The sequence below is a fragment of the Typopeltis vanoorti genome, chromosome 8 (genome assembly GCF_054136105.1).
Source record: "Typopeltis vanoorti isolate ZY-2024b chromosome 8, IOZ_Tvanoo_1.0, whole genome shotgun sequence".
NCBI lineage: Eukaryota > Metazoa > Arthropoda > Arachnida > Uropygi > Thelyphonidae > Typopeltis > Typopeltis vanoorti.
Window position 1 is genome coordinate 66,166,303 of NC_143556.1, and position 24,383 is coordinate 66,190,685.

At 38.3% G+C, this 24,383-nt stretch overlaps 1 protein-coding gene across 3 annotated transcripts in view; it reads right to left on the reverse strand.

Moving 5' to 3' along the window:
• Positions 1-211: 211 nt before the first annotated feature.
• The window catches only part of LOC150104066 (multidrug resistance-associated protein 1-like), a 359,631-nt gene continuing 335,459 nt past the window's right edge, over positions 212-24,383 (reverse strand). For all 3 annotated transcript variants that reach the window (XM_090397253.1, XM_090397254.1, XM_090397255.1), the window contains 3 exons: positions 23,989-24,155; positions 16,294-16,488; positions 212-360 (listed from right to left, as the gene is read on the reverse strand). In XM_090397253.1, coding sequence (XP_090253379.1) covers positions 249-360; positions 16,294-16,488; positions 23,989-24,155 — 474 coding nt within the window. In that variant the 3' untranslated portion in view covers positions 212-248. The remainder of the gene's footprint in view (positions 361-16,293; positions 16,489-23,988; positions 24,156-24,383) is intronic.

Consider the following 24,383-nt stretch of genomic DNA (forward strand, 5'->3'; position numbering starts at 1 on the left):
GCCATTTTAAAAAAATGAAGAAAGAGCATAATTAGAAAAAAATAATAATTAAAATTACAGTATAATTAAAAGAAACAGCACTTTTTTTTGACATATAAAACTGTAGCAGACCATAGTTTCAATAGGATCACACAACTAAGTTAATAACATTTGTTAGATAAATAAAAAAAAATTTATTTATATCATATATATGAATACAAATGCATGAATGTTTATTATACAATGCTTTGCAAATTTATTAGAAATATTTACACTAGATTTGCATCTTTGGCCATTTTATAGAAAATCGAATCTTTGTTTTTCAGCAAAACTGCAGGTGATTCAAATTCTGCAATAATACCTTTGTCCAATACCATGATTCTAGAATAATAAAATCAAAACACTAATTAATATTTATTCAGAATATAATTACATGATAAAAATACTTAGTTAAAGATTAAAGACAATAAGGAGATAAGCTAAAATAAAAATAAGGCCTTCAAAATAATACTAGTGATGAAACATGACTGTTCTATTTCCAATACTTCAGGAAGTCCAGAGCTTCCCCTCCCTCTTTTTTTTTTTTTTTTTTAATAATCTGGGACTGAAAGAAATAGGATGCATTTTTCAAAATGAGTAGCCACAAAATATTCAAATCTTTAATTCTAAATGATTTGCATTGAAGTAGAGTTGGGGAAACAATTAAAAATTAAACAGTATTCCTGTCCTGTCAGGTGTCTTCTCCCTCCAGGAGATTGACTACCATATTAATTATTAATATTAAAAACAATAAAATAATAAAAATAATAATAAAAACAATATTAATGACTAAGTTTAAATTTAAGTTTAAAGAGAGATGATAAATCCCATTTTATTTTATAGCCGGGTACGAAACTCGGATCGAATCCAATTTTTTGGCTTATTATAATATTAATGACTATTTAATTTTAAACAATTTTTAATATTTTGTTTATCAAAAACTAAACACTGGACTCACTGGTACACTCAGAAGAAGAGTGATAGATTCAGCCAAAGAGACATGCTTGCAAAAATAGTAAAATAAGAACTCTGTGACACACTCAGGAAGTTCAAGAGGCAGTCATGGAAAAATATAGCAAAAGATTGCAGCAAGTAAATCAACATGTGCTCTGAGAGAATACAGAGGAAAATATAAGAATGCAAAGCAATGTAAAAGTAGCTAAACTTTTGAAGTTAAATATTAGGAATGTGGTAAAATGTTCTGAAGGCTACTGAAAAAGCTTACAAATAGAGGAAAGAGTACTGTAAAAGGAATCAGACATGATAAAGAAGATACAAATACTGAAGACATTAAATTACTTTGAAAGACTGCTAAATGAATCATGAAATAACAAAGCACTTCTTGCTTTGTTTAGCAGAAACAAGAAGTGTTTCTTTAAGAAGTGAAAATGCAATAGGAGCATATGGTATTTGAAATGCCAAATATTGAGTTATAAAGGTTTTTGCATTGTCTGCATTGCATAATTCAGAAGAGGTTAAATTCAAGATGATTGGGGTAGTATAAAAAATATTTAAAAAAAAGGGATATAAAATTGAATATGAGAATTATGGAAGCATATTCCTACTGAGTGTTCCAAGTAAGATTTGCAAGCATACTTGAGAAGATGGTAAGAAAAACTGTGGAAGGGAAAGAATAAGCCTGGTTCCCAAAGAGATGGTAGAATTTCAGATTTTCGCTTTTAGACAAATAGTCACAAATCATTGAAATATAACAAGAATCTGTATTTAAGTTTTGAAGGTGTGGAAAAGGCACGTGACAAGGTGCCAATAGAAATTATGTTTAAAATGCAACAGTTACATGACATAAGTGGAACATTATATCAATATCCTATATTTGAGTTATATGTCAGCAGTTTAGAATTTAAGGAGGTACAGGAATGTGGTTTGATGTAAAATCAGGTAAGGGTGCACATTATCTCCACTGTTGTTCATCTATATGAATCACATTATGAAGGAAAGTGGCATTAAATCTGATATCAAATCAAAATATTCAACTCAGCACTTTATTTTATGTAGATGTTATACTGCTAAATGGATCCAGTACAAGTCTGCATGATTCCTTAACTAAACTGAGTAACTGCTGCAACAGATTTGATATGAAAATCATTCATAAAAAGACAGTATGAAAATAGGCAGGAACGAATACATCAGCTACATCTTGAATGGAAAACATAAAGAACAAGTTTCATTTCAAGCTTAGGACAAGGCCTGAAGCTGTGTCATGGTATAAAAAAAAAACACAGGGGGAAAGGATGTAAGTAGTGCATGAGAGATAATTAAGGGGAATCTGACAGAGACAATATCAGATTGTATACCCAAGGTTTGGAAGGTTAATCAGGTAGGAGTTAGATGGATGAGTAGTATCATTAAGCATGAGCTGCAAACAAATAAATTGTTATGGAGGGTACATAAGAAAAAAGATGACCAATAAGCTCATGAACAGTAAGTCAAGGTCTGGCAAGAAAGGTGACAAGTATAATAAGGAAGGCAAAATCAGATTACCAGAAGGATCTAGCCAAGCAGGCCTAAGGAAATCCCAAAGAGTTATTTTGCTATGTAGCAAGTAAGAGGAAGAATGACTATGAAAAGATAACCTTAATGAGTGCTGATGGTGGTGAGATGACAGAAGCAGACAAAATAGTTGAGTTCCTGAGTGACTGCTTTGCAAGGGTATATATCATCCAAGTGAGGTTACTGCTGTGACATATATGACAAGGACTGGGGTGTGGGAACAGACTTAAGAACAGAGGTGTCATTCTCCAGTTTTCCATTCTGAAATTTGTCTGCATCACTCTACTTGATACTTCTTGCCATTCATTATGCTCATATTTAGTGTCAAATATGCTACTCATTTTCCCTGATTGTTATTGTCTGAACATAACACCTTGCATTTGTTGCTTAGAAAGATCTCACCAGTCATTGTCTTCTTTGTTTTGGTAACACCTATGGTGTCGATCTGATACTTATCCATTTCTTCTGTTACTTCTATTTCTTTTTCATTGGTGCATCTTATATTGATGGTGCCATTCTTGAACTCTGCTGATGTGTAACTGAGATTTATTCCAGTAACTGACTTTTCACTGTTCCGTGGCAAAAACTACAGTGAGACCCCTTTAACCAGGAAATGCCCCAACTAGCATCAAATTGTCATGTTGTACCATCATTTTGCATTATGATTTAAGCTAATAAGAATACAATTTGGTCAGCTGAATCCCAAATGGCGAGCCATTCCTATTAGTTCAGTAGCCAGGTAGATACCTAACAGGGTGAACCATTAGGAAAGATTGGACATTAAGTCAGAAGTCCTTGTTGGTTCTCCACATTCCTTAAAAGGCTATGTAGAGGTGTCCTCCGATTTATAATAATTATCCAGTTTTGACCCTTGAGAACCTGTCCAATGCTCTCTCTTCATTCCAATATATATTATCATAATTAAAATCATGCATAATGATCATGCTTTCCCCTGTTCACTAATCCACATTGCTTATACATTCTTCATCACCTTCTTCTACATTCCGTAGCCTATAGCAACATCCTACTGAATATCTCTTCTTGTTAATCTATCACACACCATACTGCCTTAATACTGTTACCTTAATACTTCCCTCATCTCCACGCTGTGTGAATATAATTCTCTAACTATAATCAGCAGCACCCCCCCCCCCATCTCCCTTGGACAAGAAGCCAATTCCAATCATCTTCATCACCACTTATCATATATATATCTTCTCAGACTCACCTACCCTTACATCCCAGGCCCATTCCTATGGTGACCATTGCCATACATGCATTCACGTACTGCTTCCAACATCCACCTGTCCTTATAACATGTCTTTCTGTGCACTCAGCTTTCCCCCGTCTATCTTGCATTCCTGTTCTATCATTATTATTACCCCAAGACCTCATGGAATCAAAGACTCATCTGGGAGGTCCTTTTATCACTCACACATCTCATCATACAGTGTCTTAAACACACTCAAACTCCTTGCAGACACCACACTCTCAGGCAAGGCATTCCAATCATTCACAACTCTGCACGAAAAAAACCTGCCTCTCACTCCCCTACTCACATCCCCTTTATACAGTTTCCAGGGATGACCTGGTTCTCCACTGATCTCCCACTATTCTCTGTAGAACTTCTCCACCATTGATCTTATAACAACCCCTTACCAACTTGTAGGTCTCTATTATATCTCCCCTCTTCCTCCTCGCCACCAGACTCTGCAAATTACATCTTCTCAATCTTTCCTCATACTCAACATTCCAGAGGTCAGAAACTTAGTCAGTTGCCTTTGGACTCTTTCCAACATCTCTTCATCCTTCTGAAAACCCAGTGACCAAATCTGAGCACAATAGTCCATGTGTGGCCTAATCAAAGCCTTATACAACTGAACAAGAATCTCCCTACTTCTACATGTCAGTGTCCTCCGCATCATTCCCAGAAGCCTTTGTGTTGTCTTCACAATTTTGGCGATGTGTCCCCTAAATTTTAGATCCTTATCCACTATCACCCCCAGATCTCTTATTTTCTCTACCTCCAACAATATATTCTCACCAAGCATAAATTCTGCATCCCATCTTTGTTTTCCAAATTTAAAACCTTACATTTTGCAACGTTGAACTCACATCCCCATTTCCGTGCCCAATCACTCAATTTATTCAAGTCTTCTTGGAAGGCCACAAAATCTTCACTACTCTTTATAGTTTGTCACAATTTTGCATCATCTGCAAACAACTCAACATCTCAATCAAAATCTTCGCCAATATCATTAATATACAAGTTAAATAGTAATGGCCCTAAAACAGACCCCTGAGGCACTCCACTAGTGACTTTCCTTTTCCTGGATATCGCACCCCCCATACACAACTTGTTGATACCTATCAGGTAGCCAGTCTCAAATCCAATGCACTAATCTAATATCCAACCCCATCTGCTCTAGTTTGACTGTCAACTTATCATGAGGTACTCTATCAAAAGCTTTCGCGAAATCCAAGTATATTACTGTGTATCCTTCTCAGTCGTCTTTATACCATTTCCTTCAATCAATGTCATCCTTCCATAATCATTCATTCTTTTGCTGGCTACATATTGAAAGAACTCCCTAGGATTCTTTTTGGCTTCATTAGCTAACTGCTGTTCATACCTCTCTTTAGCTACTCTCACCAACCAAGTCATCCTCCTTGCCTGGTCTTTGTAGACCTCATGAAATTGGTTACTTCCACTTCTCTTATGCTGCCTCCACAATGCCCTTTTTCTCTGTATCGCATGCTTAATCTCTTTATTCATCCATCTCACACCTACCTTATTTAACCTTCTCACCCTTGGAATACATTTAGACATTGCATCTACTAGATAATTTTTGAAAATCCTCAAAGTTGCATTGATCTCTTTTCCAGCTAACTTCTCATTCCACGCTACACCCACAAGCTGTCTCCTGAGCTCTTCATAATCCCCCCCCCCCTTGTATTTCCACATATACCCTTTTCTCACAGGGGTCCTTGCACTGCTGGCAACCACCCAGGTAATCACCTCATGGTCACCCTCACCAATTGGTGGATGATTTGACCCCTCATTCTTTCTACTACTACTTATTATTATTATTCAGGCCTCCATGGAGTCAAAAGACTCATCGTGGGAGGTCCTTCCTAAGAACATAAATTCTGTCAAGACTCATTGAGGGGAGGACCCCCCTAAGAAACACAAAGTCTATCATACCACTCTTTAAACTCATTGACCGTTCTCACTCCCACCACTCCATCAGGCAGTGCATTCCACGGTTCAACCACCCTCCATGCAAAGAAACCACTTCTTACCCTCTTGCTCACAGTTTCCTTTAACTACCTCCAGGGATAGCCTCTTCTCATAACTCCTTCCTGCTGTTCAACCAAGCGAAAGAACTCCCCAGTGTCAACCCTGTAACCACCTCTCAACAGTTTAAAAGTCTCGATCATATCACCTCTCCTTCTTCTATCCACCAAACTCTGCAGTCCACATTCCCTCAGCCGATCCTCATAACTATGCTTGTACAGTCCTGAAACCATCTTTATCATCCATTTTTGTATCCTTTCCACAGTTAATTTATCCCCTTCAAATCCTGGGGTCCAAATCTGAGAACAATAGTCCAAGTGTGGTCTGATCAGAGACTTATACAACGGAATGATAACCCTCTTATCTCTGCAGGTCAGTGTCCTTCTCATAATAACAGCAATCCTCTGTGTTACCTTCACCACCTTTGCAATATGTCCCCTAAACTTCAGGTTTCTATCAATCATCAACCCCAGATCTCTTGTTTCCCCTACTTCCTACAGTATAACTCCTCCCATAGAGTATACAGCATCCCATCGATGTTTCCCAAACCTCAAGACCTTACATTTTGCTGCGTTAAACTGATACACCCATTCATTTGCCCATCTATCTAGCTTATTTAAATCCTCTTGCAGGGCTACCACATCTGCACTATTACTAATAATCCTTCCCAGCTTTGCATCATCCACAAACAACTGAATATCCCATTGCAATCCACTGGCAATGTCATTGATATAAAGGTTAAACAATATAGGTCCTAGTACTGAGCCCTGTGGGACCCCACTTGTAACCCTCTGCCTCCTTGAAACTGCTCCACAATACACAACTCTCTGATACCTATCAGACAGCCAATCCTGAATCCAGTTGACCAATCTGACATCCAGACCCATTTGTTGCAACTTAAATATCAGCTTATCATGTGGCACCCTGTCAAATGCCTTCGCTAAGTCTAAGAAAATTGCAGTATATGCCTTTCCCTCATCTAATGTTCTTGTAACTTTATTATAAAAGGCTAGCATATTGCTAAAACAAGAGCGCCCTTTCACAAATCCATGTTGACTCTCACAGATAACATTACCCTCATCTGCCCAATGCTGTATACGGTCCCTCACTACTTTCTCCAAGATCTTAACTACTGATGACACACAGACTGGCCTATAATTAGACACTTCCAGTCTGTTATCACCCTTATGCAATGGCCTTTTTTGAATGGAAAATTCTTAAACTTGCCACTTCAAGTCAGTACAGCATGATCACTGTCACACTGGAGGCAGAACTGTCATGTCTGAAACCCCTTCTGATACTAATCAGATCTAACACATTTTTAAACGTTGCATTTCTTTTGTGATGTGCTGCTTGACTAAGTTGTTTCACAAACAGCTCAATAAATTGGTTTCATTATTTTCATGAAATTTCACTGCTGCCTAAACATTCAATAACATTAACAGCACTCTCCTCCTATCCTTCCTAAAAATACAGCACCCTATTCATGTGATACCAGTAAGTATATCTGCCTCTGATAGCCAGGTCTCATTAATACACACAATCTGAGGCCCAAACATATTCACCAACATAACAAACTTTGCCTTTTGTTTCTGATACTCTTAGTATTTGCATACAGACATAAATTACCTGCATGCTTTTTTTTTGTATTTTCACTTCTGTAGTCTGGTAGAAAAATTGGACAAGCTTTTATTATTATGGGTATCTCCATGGAGTCAGTAGACTCATTGTGGGAGACCCAAACTAGCAAAACAATATCTGTCATATCTCTTCTTGAATTCATTTAGAGACGAAGAACTCACAACTAAGTCAGGCAATGAATTCCACTCATTCACCACCCTCTAGGCAAAAACCTAACCACTCTTCTTTAATTTCCAGGGATGACCTCTTTTTCTTCCATCACTATCACACAGCTGAAATATTTCCCCTGCATCAATTCTATAAAAACCTTTCAGTAATTTAAATATTTCTATCATATCCCCTCTTCTCTGCATATCAATCAACCTCTGCAATTCACAAGCTCTCAATCTATCAATGTAGGGAGCATTTTTTACATCACTCACCAACTTAGTCGCTCTTCTCTGAACCCTCTCCACAGCCTCCTCATCTCCAAGGAATGCAGGTGACCAGACCTTAGCACAGTAATCCAAATGTGGAAGTATCAATACTTTATAAAGGAGAATAATAACCTCTTTATCTCTGGATGTCAGTGTGTTCCTCAACAACCAAGTAATCCTATGTGCAATCTTGGACACCTTAGGAATGTGTCCACTGAACTTCATCTCTCTCTCTACCAACACCCCATAAGTCTCTAGCCTCATCAATCTTTTGGAGTACTGTTCCATCAATGTAGTACACAGCTGGTAATCTTTTAATCCCAAAATGCATAACTTTACACTTTTCCACATTGAACTGACATCCATTACCTTTTGCCCATTCTACCAGCTTATTTAAATCATCCTGCAAACTCTCAACATCAGTTTAATGTTTTTATTGCGCTACCCAACTTTGTATCATCAGCAAACAACTGAATATCTCCCTTTAAGCCATTTCCTATATTATTTATATACAAATTAAAACAACAATGCCCAAGCACAGAGCCCTGAGGCACACCACTGGTCACCTGACTCATCCTGGACTCGGCTCCTCCATACACCACCTTCTGGTATCTCTCCATGAGCCATTCTCCTATCCATATCACCAATTTAGTATCCATTCCCGTTTGCTCCAATTTGCTTAACAGTGTTCCATGGGGTATTCTGCAAAAGCCTTAGCAAAATCCAGAAGTTCCAAAGGAGGTAGCCAGTTCCTTTGTGTAGCCAGTTCCTTTGTCCAACTCAGATGTTATTCTATTATAAAAAGTTAATTATTATTACGGGCAACTCCAAGGAGTCCCTAGACTCATCGAGGGAGGCCCTGAACATCATGTTCATCAATTATTCAACATTCACACAGTATCTATCATGCTTTGCCTTAAACTCATTCACAGTCATAGCACCCACAACAGACTATCAGCTTATTCCACTCATTCACCATTCTAAAAGTAAAAAACCTAGTTCTAACACCCTTACTAAACACACTCTTGCCCAGCTTCCATGAATGGCCCCTAGTCCTTCCACCACAAGTCCTGTTCTCGAAAATATCCTCTGAATTAATCCTATAGAAACCCTTTAGTAATTTGAATGTCTCAATCGTATCCCCCTTTTTTCTGCCTATCAACCAATTTCTGCAACCCACAAATCTTCAACCTGTTCTCATAAGGTTCATTCCATAGACCTGCCATCACCTTGGTCACTCACCTCTGGATCCTCTCAACCTCCTCCCCATCTAAAAAGAAACCCAGGGGACCAAATCTGGGCATAGTAGTTGAAATGGGGTGTTATTAAGGCTCGATACAGAGGAACAATAACTTGCTTGTCTCTGCTCATCAATGTATTTTTTAGCAGCCAAGTGATTTAATGAGGATTTAGCCACTTTTGCAATGTGCCCTCTAAACTTCAACTCCCTATCCACCAACACTCCCAAATCCCTGGCCTCATCAATCTCCTGGAGTACTGTTCCACCAATGTGGTATACTACTGCTGCTAATCTTTTCACCCCAAAATGCATAACCTTACATTTTACCACATTAAATTGACATCCATTCTCCTTAGCCCAGTCCTCCAATCTATCCAAATCATCCTGCAAAATTCTGACATCATCTGCATTCACTATTGCCCTACCCAACTTTGCATCATCAGCAAACAAATGAACAATTCCTCTCAGATCCTTTCCTATATCGTTAATGAACAAATTAAATAGTACTGGTCCAAGAACAAAACCTTGCGGCGCATCACTAGTCACATGCTGTCTTTTGGACTCTACCCCTGAATAAACTACTCTCTGATATCTCTCTCCATCAACCACCGTCCTATCCATCTCACCAACCCTATATCCATTCCCATATGTTGCAGTTTACAGATTAGAATTCCATGTAGCATCCTGTCAAAGGCCTTAGACAGGTCCAGCAGTATCACTGTAAACCCATTACCCCTATCGAGTTCAGCCGTCACTGTATTATAAAATGTGAGCAAGTTACTGAGGCATGATCTACTCTTCACAAAACCATGCTGTCCACCATACAGTATCTCATTTTCATCAATCTATTCCTGTATTTTACTCTCGACTACTTTCTCCAAGACCTTGAGAAGGACTCCTGATATGCTGATCGGTCGGTAATTTGCAACAGCTGTCTTGGATCCTCCTTTATGCAGTGGAACTATTTTCCCCTCTTTCCACCCCTTCAGGACTAAACCAGACCCGAAACTCAGATCGACCAATATGGTCAAGGACACTGACAATTCTTTAGCCACTTCACGTTAGACCCGTGCTGGTATACCATCCAATCCCACAGATGTATTCACATTAAGGTTTTGTAACAGACTATTCACCTCCACTTCATTCACCACAATTCCCATATAAACTAATGGTTCCTTCAATGTCACCACCTGGATGATATACTCTTGCGAAGTGCTCACTCAGTAATTCCACTATATCAACTGATTCAGTGACCTCCCTACCATCGACATTCCTTAAAATCATTCTGCCGTATACAGTTTTTCTCTTACTTGCAGCATATCGAAAAAACTGTTTGGGATTCTCTTTAGCTTGCATGGCTAATTTCCTTTCAGAATCCCCTTTTGCTTTTCTTACAACACTCGTCACCCTTCTGGCCTGCACTTTATACCATTCGTGAGCCTGCAGGTCACCTTTCTGCTTAAATTCCCTCCACGGTTGTTTCTTTTTTTGCAGCTCCAGCTTAATGGTGTTATTCATCCATTTAACCCCTAATTGATTTACTATTTAGACTCTAGGTATAGAGTCAACCATTACCTCCTGAATGCTCCTTGCCCACTTCCCATGCACTATCAACAACCAGCCTTTGCAGTGTTTCATGCCAAGGCACTGAAATCCCCATAATAATTACCCTCCTTCCACACATTGCATCAATTTGTTTATGCATACTATCTCCACCATCTATTCCATCACCTGGTCTATAGCAGCACCCAACTGCATATTTTGTTCTGCTAGTCTCAATCTCAGACCAAATAGCCTCAAATAAGCTGATTTCACTATCCTGCAATTTAACTTCTATTCTCCTTTTCTGCAGTTCATCAGCTATCATCAATAACACTCTTGTCCATTTTATTCTCTCTGTCCCTCCTGAACACACTAGACCCTTCACATTCTATCCCGCTAACAATATCATCTTCTGTCAGCCATGTTTCACTAATGCCAATAACCTGTTGCCAGGAAGAGCCAACGAAGGCCAAAAATTCTTCCTTCTTGTTCCTAATACTCCTGGCATTAGTATACATGAAATGCAGAGGCCCATTTATCCCACCCATATCTTGATGCATTATACTAACTATCCTATTCTGATCTCTTGTCCTTCGTACTAGCTCCGGCACATTATATACATTCTTATACTCAACTGCCTCACCGATGCCTGCACATCCTCTCCCCCCCCCTCTTTAATGGTTCTAGTTTTCCTGATTTTGCACATCCACTTTCACTTCATTCAGCAACACTTTTTTCCAGTCTCCACACACCAAATCCATTCAGATGCAAGCCATTCATCTTGTACAAATCCTTTCGCCCAACAAACTCACTCCACACGTCCACAAACTCCACACCACATCTTCTGCATAACCTGCGCATAGAGTCATTTACAATTATGGCCCTCCTAAACTCTCCTGTCATACCCCAGCAACAGACTTACTATCCTAACTCTCTCACTCTTTTCTTTTGCTACCTCTAAAATAATTCCTTTAAGTCTCTCATAGCAATTTTATCTCCTTTCAAATCATTTGTTCCTACCATGACTATCATTTCTTTCACCCTCTGCTTTTTCACTCTAATACTCTCACATACATCCATAATTTTCGCACCCGGTAAGTACGATTTTGTCAAACTCCCATCTAATACACCTCTTATTAACGAGTCAGCATACAACACTCATTCGTTTTTCTTACACTCCCAATGGTATGCTTATTTTTCTTTTCACACACTCACTTGCTTCTTTCTGTTAGCTGATGTGCTCAATTGCAAAGAGTTATGCAATCGCTCCAGCTGCCGCTTCACCCTATGTATTACTCCGTGCAACCGTGCAATCTCACTCATTGCAACTAATTCCTCTTTTTTTCATCATTCAAACCATTCTCTCTCTCTCTCTCTCTCTCTGTATAATTATTTTCATTCTCACGTTCATCAACACTCTCAATGCCATCTGATAAAACATCGCAATTACCTATCAAATCACTATTTTCTGTTACATTCTGGCTTTCTTCTACGACAACAATCTCACAACCTGACACAGGCTTCAAATTCTCACTTTCCTTACACTTTTGGCACATTCTCCCACCACTATTACTATCTAATCAAACTCCAGTCTCTTTTGGGAAAGCATACATCCCGCAGACATTACACTGTACAAACTCCCTTACGTTAAAATTTTTGAACAAGACGGCGATGATTTTGTCCCCATTCTCTTCCTTCTCATTGCCGGCATGTGCTACACTATCTGTCGTATCTTCAAAATACTGATTTAAATAATGCGAAAATCACACCAAAAATCACACAGACACACCAAGCTACCAAAATTAAACAATACTACATTAAGATTTAAGCAATATTGCAAATTTTTCTCAAAATAACACTTATCTTTTCGGGAGCTCTCTGCAAACACTACACACCATGAAGCTCTCCAATTGATTGCTAAGCGGGATCTATCTTTAACAAAACCATGTTGACCTCTATAGAGTATCATATCCTGATTCACCCATTCTTAAATTTTGTCTTTAATCAACTTTTCAAATACTTTTACCTGAGATGGTGATTGGTCTGTAATTAACAACCGCAGTTTTAGAGCCCCCTTTTTGCAAAGGAACCACTCTGCTTAACTTCCACTCCATGTTGATTTTTTGTTCTTATCACATGCTTTACTTATTGATATCAGATACATGAATCTGCTGTTAAGTATTTATCGTTAGGATTTTATGTTTTTACTTTTTGATGGTCCATTTTGCTGTTATTTATTATTATTATTATTATTCAGACCTCCATGGAATCAAAAGACTCATCATGGGAGGTCCTTCCTAAGAACATAAAGTCTGTCAAGACTCATCGAGGAGAGGTCCCCCTTAAAAAACAAAGTCTATAATACCACTCTATCAGGCAATGCATTCCATGGACCAACCACCTTCCATGCAAAGAAACCACTCCTCACCCTCTTGCTCACAGTTTCCTTTCGTAACTTTCAGGGATGGCCTCTTGTCATCACTCCTTCCCGCTGTTCAACCAAGCGAAAGAACTCCCCAGTGTCAACCCTGTAACCACCTCTCAACAGTTTAAAAGTCTCAATCATATCACCTCTCCTTCTATCTACCAAACTCTGCAGTCCACATTCCCTCCGCCGATCCTCATAACCAAAATTGTACAGTCCTGAAACCATCTTTGTCATCCATCTTTGTACCCTTTCCATAATTAATTTATCCCCTTCAAATCCTGGGGACCAAATCTGAGAACAATAGACTAAGTGTGGTTGATCAGAGACTTATACAACAGAATGATAACCCTTTTATCTCTGCAGGTCAGTGTCCTTCTCATAATTGCAGCAATCCTCTGTGTTACCTTCACCACCATTGCAATATGTCTCCTAAAGTTCAGGTTTCTATCAATCATCGACCCCAGATCTCTTGTCTCCCCTACTTCCTCCAGTATAACTCCTCCACATAGAGTATGCAGCATCGCATCAATGTTTCCCAAACCTCAAGACCTTACATTTTGCTGCATTAAACTGACATCCCCATTCATTTGCTCATTTATCTAGCTTATTCAAACCCTCTTGCAGAGCTGCCACATCTGCACTATTATTAATAATCCTTCCCAGCTTCGCATCATCCACAAACAACTGAATATCCCCTTGCAATGTCATTGATATAAAAGTTAAACAATATAGGTCCTAGTACTGAGCCCTGTGGGACCCCACTTGTAACCCTCTGCCTCCTTGAAACTGCTCCACAATACACAACTCTCTGATACCTATCAGACAGCCAATACTGAATCCAGTTGACCAATCTGACATCCACACCCATTTGCTGCAACTTAAATATCAGCTTATCATGTGGCACCCTGTCAAATGCCTTCACTAAGTCTAAGAAAATTACAGTATATGCGTTTCCCTCATCTAATGTTCTTGTAACTTTATTATAAAAGCCTAGCATATTGCTAAATCAAGAGTGCACTTACACAAATCCATGATGACTCTCACAGATAACATTACCATCATCTGCCTAATGCTGTATACGGTCCCTCACTACTTTCTCCAAGATCTTAACTACTGATGACACACAAACTGCCCTATAATTAGACACTTCCAGTCTGTTACCACCCTTATGCAATGGCACTATCTTACCTTCCTTCCATTCACTTCCCACCCACAGTCAGACTTTCATTGAAAAGCCAGGTTAAAGCATTGTCAGTTCCCTAGCACATTCTCTTAAAACGTATGGTAAAATACCATCCGGTCCCAAAGCTTTACTGACATCCAGAGTACTCAGTAACTGAAACACACTCTCCTCCTGTACCTCTAAACCTCGAACCTGCCCTATCCCTCTAGCATTAAAACTGACTCCTCCAGGATGAAATACTCCAATAAAGTGTTCATTGAACAATTCCACTATGTCCTCTGCATCAGTCACTCTATTCCCATTTTTATCGCACGATATCATTCTTCCACAGTCATTTCTCCTCCTACTGGCCACATAGCTAAAAAATTCCATAGGATTTTCTTTGGATCTTAGGGCCAATCTATTCTCATATTCCAGTTTTGCCTTCCTTACTACACTAGTCACTCTTCTGGTGTCTGTGTCTTATATTCTTCATGCATTTTCTCTTCACCTGTCTCCTTATATCTCTTCCATAGTCTCTTTTTCGCATGCAATTACTGTTTATTATTGTTTGTCATCCACTTACTCCAAATTGTGTCCTCTTCTTCACTCATGGTATACAACTTACCATTGCTGCTAACAAATATTCTTTCACAATTTTCCACGCACTAATGATATCCTGGCCTTCCAATTCCTCCCTCCATGAAACTTCCCGAAGTTGACGTCTAAGACTATTATAATCACCTGCTTTATAATTCCACATAAGTTCCCGTCTCTTTGATACTCCTGCATGTGTATTCATTTTCCAAGTCAAAACCATGTAGTCACTCTTTCCAACTGGTGGGAGAGATGTCATCTCAGTTATTATCAACTCTTCTGATGCTATAACCAAATCCCAAACTCTTGAACTTCTTGTTCCCTCTGTTACATGTTGCCTGAGACATGTGTCCCTCAAGAATTCTAGAAATTCCATTCCCATATTGCTACATGCATCTTCCTCTCTCCAATTTATACTACTGTAGTTAAAATCTCCCATAACAATCATTCTTCTTGCACTTACCAAACTTAACTGTCTAAACATCTCCTGGTCCCCATCCTCTGTGCTCCTGGGTCTGTAGCAACACCCCACTAAATATCCTGTCTTGCCTACCTCTACCTCACACCACATGCTCTCAAAATCGTTTGTCTCACTTCCTTCCAAAGCCTCAACTCTTAGAGGACATAGGTTGTCACTTATCATATGCAGTACCCCATCACCACGCTTTCTCCTCCTATCCTGCTGAAAAATGCTGTACCCAGCGACTTCTATTCCTGTTATTATATCCTCTTCTGTCAACCACGTCTCAGTGATCCCAATAATTTTTGGCCAGGCTGATGCTATCTGTGCCACCAATTCCTCTCCCTTATTCCGGATACTCCTGGCATTAGTATAAAGGCATATAAATGCCATTGTTTCTATACCCAGCATTATCCCCTCTAGACTCCAATGGGCTCAGTGTTACCTGATGTAGTCTCCCTTCTCCCAAGTATCTATTCCCACAAGAGGCCACCCCTGCTATCATCCTCCCTGAGACACACTGACTCGTTCTACTCATCTAGCACAGGCTTTTACAAACATCCCTGGAAAAGGCAGGATTCAAACCCACAACCTGAGCAGATATGCTATCCACTCAGGCTATTGAGTCTGAAACTAGATGATGTTAATTATTTCATTATGGATGTACTGACCAATTTCTTTCACATTCACTGAACAACCATGTCCACAATAACATTTGAAGCATTCCAGCAATGTGCTAATTAGGTACTGTCTTACATATTCTGTGATCTGTAATACAGTGTTATAATTAGAATAGTCATAAAAAATGCACTCCTGTTCTTTTACCTAATTCAATATTGCTGCTTTCTATTTTATACTGAATGGTTATTATCAAAAATAGTCAAATAAGCTCTTGGATTATGTTCGCACATTACTTTCATTTGAAAACAACCATACATCTCATTTTGTTTCAGATTTGATCCTTAATTATTAAGTCTTACCTGTCATAATCCATAACTGTATTCAAACGATGTGCAATTGTTAAAACTGTACACTCTGAAAACTCTTTACTGATAGTAACTTGGATTAAGTCATCCGTCTCCAAGTCAATGCCTGCGGTAGCTTCATCCATTACTAAAATTCTAGTTTTTCTCAGAAGTGCACGAGCTAAACACAACAATTGTCTTTGCCCAACACTGAAAAATAAATAAAATTATTGAAATTTTCATTTATTGTCTTTGATTAGCAATGGAAAAAATATGTCTTTGAGCAACAATGAAAAATGACAGAATTATTATTATTTTTTTTTTTTTACATGTGGTTAATTTTAATTTGATCACATGCTAAGGTAGGGCACATTCATATTAAACATCTTTTAACTTATTCTCAATCCCACACTCTGGGTACTCTTACCGCTCTATCTGATAGATCAGGATGGCTAGCCCTTATACCAATAGCATGATAAATCTTAACAGCATTCACAAGATTTATCTGTCTTGCAAGAGAAACTCCTCAGAAGAAAATATCCTTGCTATCTCCATACAAGTGACCAGTTCATACTTCAACTGAAATTACTATTATTACTATTACTACGGGCAACTCCAGGGAGTCATTAGACTCGTCGAGGAAGGCCCCAAATCATATTCATCACAACTATTCGACATTCATACAGTATCTATCATACCTCACCTTAAACTCATTCACTGTCACAGCATCCACCACAGACTCAGGGAGCGCATTCCACTCATTCACCACTCTAAAAGTAAAGAACCCAGCTCTAACACCTTTACTAACCACACTTTTTCTCAGTTTCCATGGATGTCCCCTAGTCCTCCCACAACCAGCCCTGTTCTCAAAAATATCTTCTGAATTAATTTTATAGAAACCCTTCAGTAATTTCAATGTCTCAAACATATCTCCCCTCCTCCGCCTATCAACCAATTTTTGCAACCCACAAATCCTCAACCTGTTCTCATAAGGTTCATTCCACAGACCTGCTATCATCTTGGTCACTCGCCTCTGGATCCTCTCCACCTCCTCCCAATTAAGAAGAAACCTAGGTGACCAAATCTGGGCACAGTAGTCGAGATGAGGTCTTATCAAGGTTCGATACAGAGGAACAATAACCTGCTTGTCTCTGCTTGTCAACGTATTCTTCAGCAACCAAGTGATTTGATGAGCTGATTTGGCCGCTTTTGCAATGTGTCTCCTAAATTTCAATTCCTTATCCACCAACACTCCTAAATCTCGTGCCTCATCAATTTCCTGGAGCACAGTTCCACCAATGCAGTAAACTGCCACCAATCTTTTCACCCCAAAATGCATAACCTTACATTTTGCCACATTAAATTGTCCATTCTCCTTAGCCCAGACCTCCAATCTATCCAAATCATCCTGCAAAATTTTGACGTCATCTGCATTCACTATTGCCCTACCCAACTTCGCATCATCCGCAAACAAATGAACTGTTCCTCTCAGATCCTTTCCTATATCATTAATGAACAAATTAAACAGCAGTGATCCAAGAACAGATCCTTGTGGCACACCACTAGTCACAGGCCGTCTTGTGGACTCTACTCCTGAGTAAACCACTCTCTGATATCTCTCCGTCAACCACCCTCCTATCCATCTCATCATCCCTATGTCCATCCCCATATGCTGCAATTTATGATTAGAATTCCATGTGGTATCCTGTCAAAGGCCTTAGCAAGTCCAGTAGAATCACTGTAAACCCATTACCCTTATCCAGTTCAGCCGTCACTGTGTTATAATACGTGAGCAAGTTACTGAGGCATAACCTACCCTTCACAAAACCATGCTGTCCCCGATACAGTATCCCATTTTCTTCTATCCAATCTTGTATTTTCCTCTTGACTATTTTCTCTAAGACCTTGATAATGATTCCTGATAATAATTGGCCGGTAATTTTCAACAGCAGCCTTGGAACCACCTTTGTGCAGCAGAACTATTTTCTCCTCTTTCCACCCCCTTGGGACTGACCCAGACCTGAGGCTCAAATTAAACAAAATGGTCAAGGGCACTGACAATTCTTTAGCCGCTTCACGTATGACACGAGCTGGTATACCATCCAATCCCACAGATGTATTGATATTGAGGTTCTGTAATAGACTAGTTACCTCTACTTCATTCATCACAATTCCAGTATAAGCTGTTAGTTCTTCCATTCCTGCAAAGTCACCACCTAGATGATATACTCTTGCAAAGTGCTCACTCAGTAATTCCACAATATCGACTGATTCAGTTACCTCCCTACCCTCAGCATTTTTTAAGATCATTCTACCATGAGCATTTTTCCTTTTACTTGCAACATATTGAAAAAACTGTTTGGGATTCTCTTTATTTTATTTCGTAATCTGCTTTTGCTTTTCTTACCACCCTTGTTACCATCCTAGCCTGAGCTTTATACTGTTCCTGCGCCTGATGGTCACCTTTCTCCTTAAATTCCCTCCACAATTGTTTCTTTTTTTGCAGCTCAAGCTTAATAGTGTTTTTCATCCATTTAACCGCTACTTGATTTATTATTCGGACTCTTGGTATACAGTCAACCATTGCCTCCTGCAAACAGTTCTTAACCACCTCCCATGCACTATCAACATCCAGCCCTTGCAGTTTTACATGCCATGGCAGTGAGCCAAGCACACACCTGAGCTTGTCATACTTACCAGCCTGGTAATTCCACATGTACCCTGTCTTAATTGTAAATTCCACTCCTTTAGCCACCTCCCAAGTCATGACCTTATGGTCACTCTCACCAATTGGTAGCAACATGGTCATGTTCGTTATAGCCACATTCTCAGTTGCAATTACAAGGTCCAGCACTCTCTGTCCCCTGGTATTTTCCACTACATGTTGCCGTAGATAGTTGTCCCTTAATAACTGCATAAAATCCAATTCCTTCCTCCCATGTGCCCTCTCCTCTTTCCAGTCAATGTTACTATAATTGAAATCACCCATAATAATTACCCTCTTTCCACTCATTTCTTCTATTTGCCTATGCATACTATCCCCACTATCTATTCCATCACCTGGTCTATAGCAGCACCCAATTGTATATTTTGTTCTGCTAGATTCTATCTCACACCAAACAGCCTCAAATGTGCTCTTTTCTCTATCCTGCAGTTCAACTTCTATACCCCTTGGCTGCAGCTCATCAGCTATCATCAATAACACTACTCCCCCCCCCCCCTTTTTATTCACCCTGTCACTCCTGAACACGCTATACCTGTCGCATTCAATCCCACTAGCTTTATCATCTTCTGTCAGCCATGTTTCACTAATACCAACAACCTGCGGCCTGGAAGTGCCAACCATGGCCAGAAATGCAGAAGCCCATTTGTCTCATCCCTACTTTGATGTTTTATACTAACTATCCCATTCTGATTTGGTGTCCTTCGTACTCGCTCGGGTATAATATACTCATTCATACACTCAATTGCCTCCCTACAGTCTGCATATCTACTCCCCCCCCCCTTAATAAATCTAGTTTCCCTGAGTCTGTACATCCACTTCCACATCATTCATCAACACTTTTTCAAGTCTCCGTACACCAACTTCATTTAAATGTAACCATCCATCTTATATAAGTCCTTTCGCCCAGCAAACTCATTCCACACATCCACAAATTCCACACCACTCTCCATGCATAACCCAAGCATAAAGTCATTGGCAATTATGGCCCTCCTTCTAAACACTTCGCTGTCATACCGCGGTAAGATACTCACCATCCTAACTCTCTCACTCTTCTCTTTTGCTACCTCAAATAATTCCCTCACATCCTCTATCATTTCCATTTTGTCCTCTTTCAAATCATTTGTTCCTGCCATGATTATCATCTCTTTCACCCTCTGTTTTTGCAGTTGAATAGATTCGCTGACGTCCTTTATGTTCGCACCCGGCTGGTACGACTTCGTTAAACTCTCAACTATTACACCTCTTAATAGCGAATCCCCATACAGCGCTCGCTCCTTCATTTTATTGACGTTTACGAACATTCTATTATTTGCCATCACAGACTTTCGCCGGTTATTTGTCGGTACGTTCAGCAGACATTTTTCCATACGCTCCAGTTGCCTTTTAGCTCTGTGTATCGCACCATTCAGACGGGCAATTTCACTACTCGCATTTATCTCACCATTTTCATTATCAATCAAATCATCCATTCGTTCTGTATTTCTACCTTCATTTACACTTTCAACGACGCTCTCACACCTATCTGGCACTACCACGCAATTCTCTAGCACACCGCCATTTTCTACATTCTGACTATCGTTAATGATATCACTCTCGCCACACGAGACACGCTTGAAATCCTCATTCTCTTTACACTTTCTGTACATATTAACTCCATCACTTTCTAACCAGACTCTCACCGCTCTTTGCAAGGCATACATCTCACAGACAACACATTGCATAAATTCGTTTACATCAAAACTCTTAAACAAACATGGCGACCTGGCCACAATTTTTTTCTTTATCGGTGCCATATGTACGCTATCTTATCTTAAAATTAGTAATTAAAATAACAGAAAACACGCAAAAATTGCACAGATACACCAAGAAACAAAAAGCAAACAATACTACTTAAAATTCTAGTAAAATTTCTAATGTGAACACAAAATACTAATAATCTTTTCAGGAGCTCTCGACAAGCCGACGATCTAATCAGTGCGACACCAAGCGACCTCATACTTTTGTTTTCTCATGCTAAAGGTAAAGGATTAATAAACAAGAACGTAATTTCTTGTCATTTCATTAACAGTAGCACAAATCAATGGACCCATAATATCAAGAGCTAAATGAACTGAAATATGGTCAGAATAGGCTCACCCTATTCTGACCATATTTATATCTAGTTCTTTTTCAGCTAAAAGGTTTATGGTGCATTGTTCTTTCAACTATTCCACACAGGCACTTCTTTTGTTTGGTCATGCTTGAATAAAGGATTAAATCAAGAATATAATTTCTTGTCATTACTTTCTGACAAAGTAAAAAAAAAACTTGTATGTGAAGTTTTGCCTCATTCCACAATGAGGAATTATGGAATTCTTCATCCCATATTTCCAAAACAAATTTGTCTTATTCCAAAATGCACACAACAATCCCTTTTTTAGACATATATCATGCATTATGGGAAGGGTAGTGACCCTTTCCATTATGTACGGAAAGGGTCACTACCCTACTTACATTTCTGAAAGGGGTGCATGCTGTGCATATTGGGATAGTGAGGTAATTCTATGTGAATGCAATGACCTCTATGTATAAGTAGCCTAAGTGTGAAGATAGTTCATCACTGGACAACTTTTGTTTTCTCATGCTAAAGGTAAAGGATTAATAAACAAGAACTTAATTTCTTGTCATTTTATTAACAGTAGCACAAATCAATGGACCCATAATATCAAGAGTCAATACTGCATCCTGATGATGTTAAGTTTCTCTGATAAAAAAGAAATAATGTCTAAATGCAACAGTCTAACGAGCATTTTTGCTGACTAGATGATCCATCTAATTTTCATCAAGAAAATGAACCATGTCACAATGTATAGAGGGTGGTTTTACTATACTTCACCCCTGCTCATTTACCAGATCTTAACATAGTTGAGCATCTGTGGAATCAAATGGAATGAGCTGTTCACGGCAGTGATCTTCCACAGTCCAGAGTGAGGAAGATCACTGTCATGATAGAGGTAGCTGAAGAATACCATCAAGTCTACTGGACTACCATTCCTGCAGAACATTTGAAACACATTGAAGAACCAAGTGCTGCAGAGTCAAGGCTGCTGTGAGAATTAAAAGGGAATGCTATTCATTATTACTTAGATGTACTTAATAAATTGATCAATCAGTATATAACAATTCAAAACCAAAAGATATACAGTAATCAGTAATTACTGTAAGCATAATTAAAAATAAGCATAACTGATACCTTTATAGAGAAGCTTTAATTTGACAGTTGAAGAAAGAGCCTAGAATGTTTCAGCTGGGCAACAAAGCTATTGAATTAAAATCTTAAAACTACACCACTACTTCAAAGCAAAATATATGAAACTTAATTCAAATAAGTAACTGACCTGAGAGCTCATGAGAATACAACCTTTGATATCAAAGTTGCCTTGGTATAACACTACTTGAAGCTGTCAGGCCAAACCTTAATAAAAAGCACTAAAAAAACATGCAGGCTACTGGACAGGTTCATGTCATAAGTCTATCCAGACATGAGCAATTCTGACAGCATATTCTCATAAGCCCATAGGTCAATTTCGAAACTTTCTATTAAGTTTTATATATTTGAATTTGAAATAATGGATTTTTAATTTCCTCTCATTTTACAGTTTTCTTTAAAACTGTAAAATGTAAGATAAATAAAATGTAAACTGTAAGATTCAAATTAACCACAGTTACTGCATTGCTAATACTAATAAATTAACAATTAGCTCTAACTTTATTAGATCTATTTATTAATAACTAAAGAAATTCAAATGATCATTTGGTGGGGAAGTAAAAACTACAAAAAGTCCAGTTAACTCTAAGCATATACCATTATACTGAACTCATTCACTGTAACAAACTGCTTATGAAATTGCACAGCAACAATGCTTATTCTAAAGGAAGTTCATTATACTTCCAACAATAAACTATTTAAATTAAGGGGATATTAAATCCCACATTATTTCAAAGCCGAATAAGAAACTCAAAGATAGAAATCAAATCAAAGAGTTTCATGCCGAATATCAAACTATGAAAGTTTCAGCGAATTGTAGTGTATGCTAAAACACATGGTTCAATACTGGGGCAACTCGTAGCAAAGGTGGGTAAGGTTCTGATCACTATTCTTAGTATTTCCCATAATGTAAAACACATCTCCTAGGAGATGTATGATGTTATACATTATGGTGGAAGGTACTACCCAGACCGGTTTCGACCTTTATTGAGGTCTCATCAGTGAGTAGGTAGACCTAGATAATACCATGATTATAGTGAAGAGAACTTATATACTTTGCGATACGAGTTGTCAAAAAGGTGCACCAATAAATTACTAAAATAAAGAACCAAAAGGCTTCATTTCGGTGATGTAAAATTATTTAAATTAAGGGGATATTAAATCCCACATTATTTTATTAAATAATTTAATTTAAATTTAAATTTATTTTAATTTAAATAATTTTACATCGCCAAAATGAAGCCTTTTGGCTCTTTATTTTAGTAATTTTTGGTGCACCTTTTTGACAACTCGTATCGCAAAGTATATAAGTTCTCTTCACTATAATCACAGTATTATCTAGGTCTACCTACTCACTGATGAGACCTCAATAAAGGTCGAAACTGATCTGGGTAGTGACCTCCCACCATAATGTATAACATCATACATCACCTAGGAGATGTACTTTACATTATGGGAAATACTAAGAATAGTGATCAGAAATTTACCTGCCTTTGCTACGAGTTACCCCAGTATTGAACCATGTGTTTTAGCGTTACAATCCGCCGAAACTTTTATAGTTTGCTATATATTCGGCATGAAACTCTTTGATTTGATTTCTATCTTTGAGGTTTTTTTTTATTCTGCTTTGAAATAAGGTGGGCTATAATAACAAACTATTTCTTTGGTCCTTGTGAGAGATGACTACATAAACTTCATACCATATTTTTTTTAATATAAAAACACACATTCAACTGACCTTAAGTTTTCTCCTCCTTCTGCCACTTCATAGTGAAGTCCAGCATCCAAAGTCTTCACAAAATCTTTCAGATGTGAATGTTCCAAAGCTTTCCATATTTCTTCATCACTGTATCGATAAAATGGATCAAGATTCATTCTCAATGTTCCAGAAAACAAAACAGGATCCTATTAAAAATTGGACGCAAAGATTAATTCTTTCTTGTCAGAGATATTTGTAGAGCTTCAATATATATATATATATATATATATATATATATAACGGCTAGGAAATTAACTAATTTCTGGATATTAATTTCCAAAAAATTAAACCATATTTTTGTTTACTTGAGTGAATAAAAGTGATTCAAAAGTTCACAATACATGTATATAACTAAGCTTATAGCTGACATATCT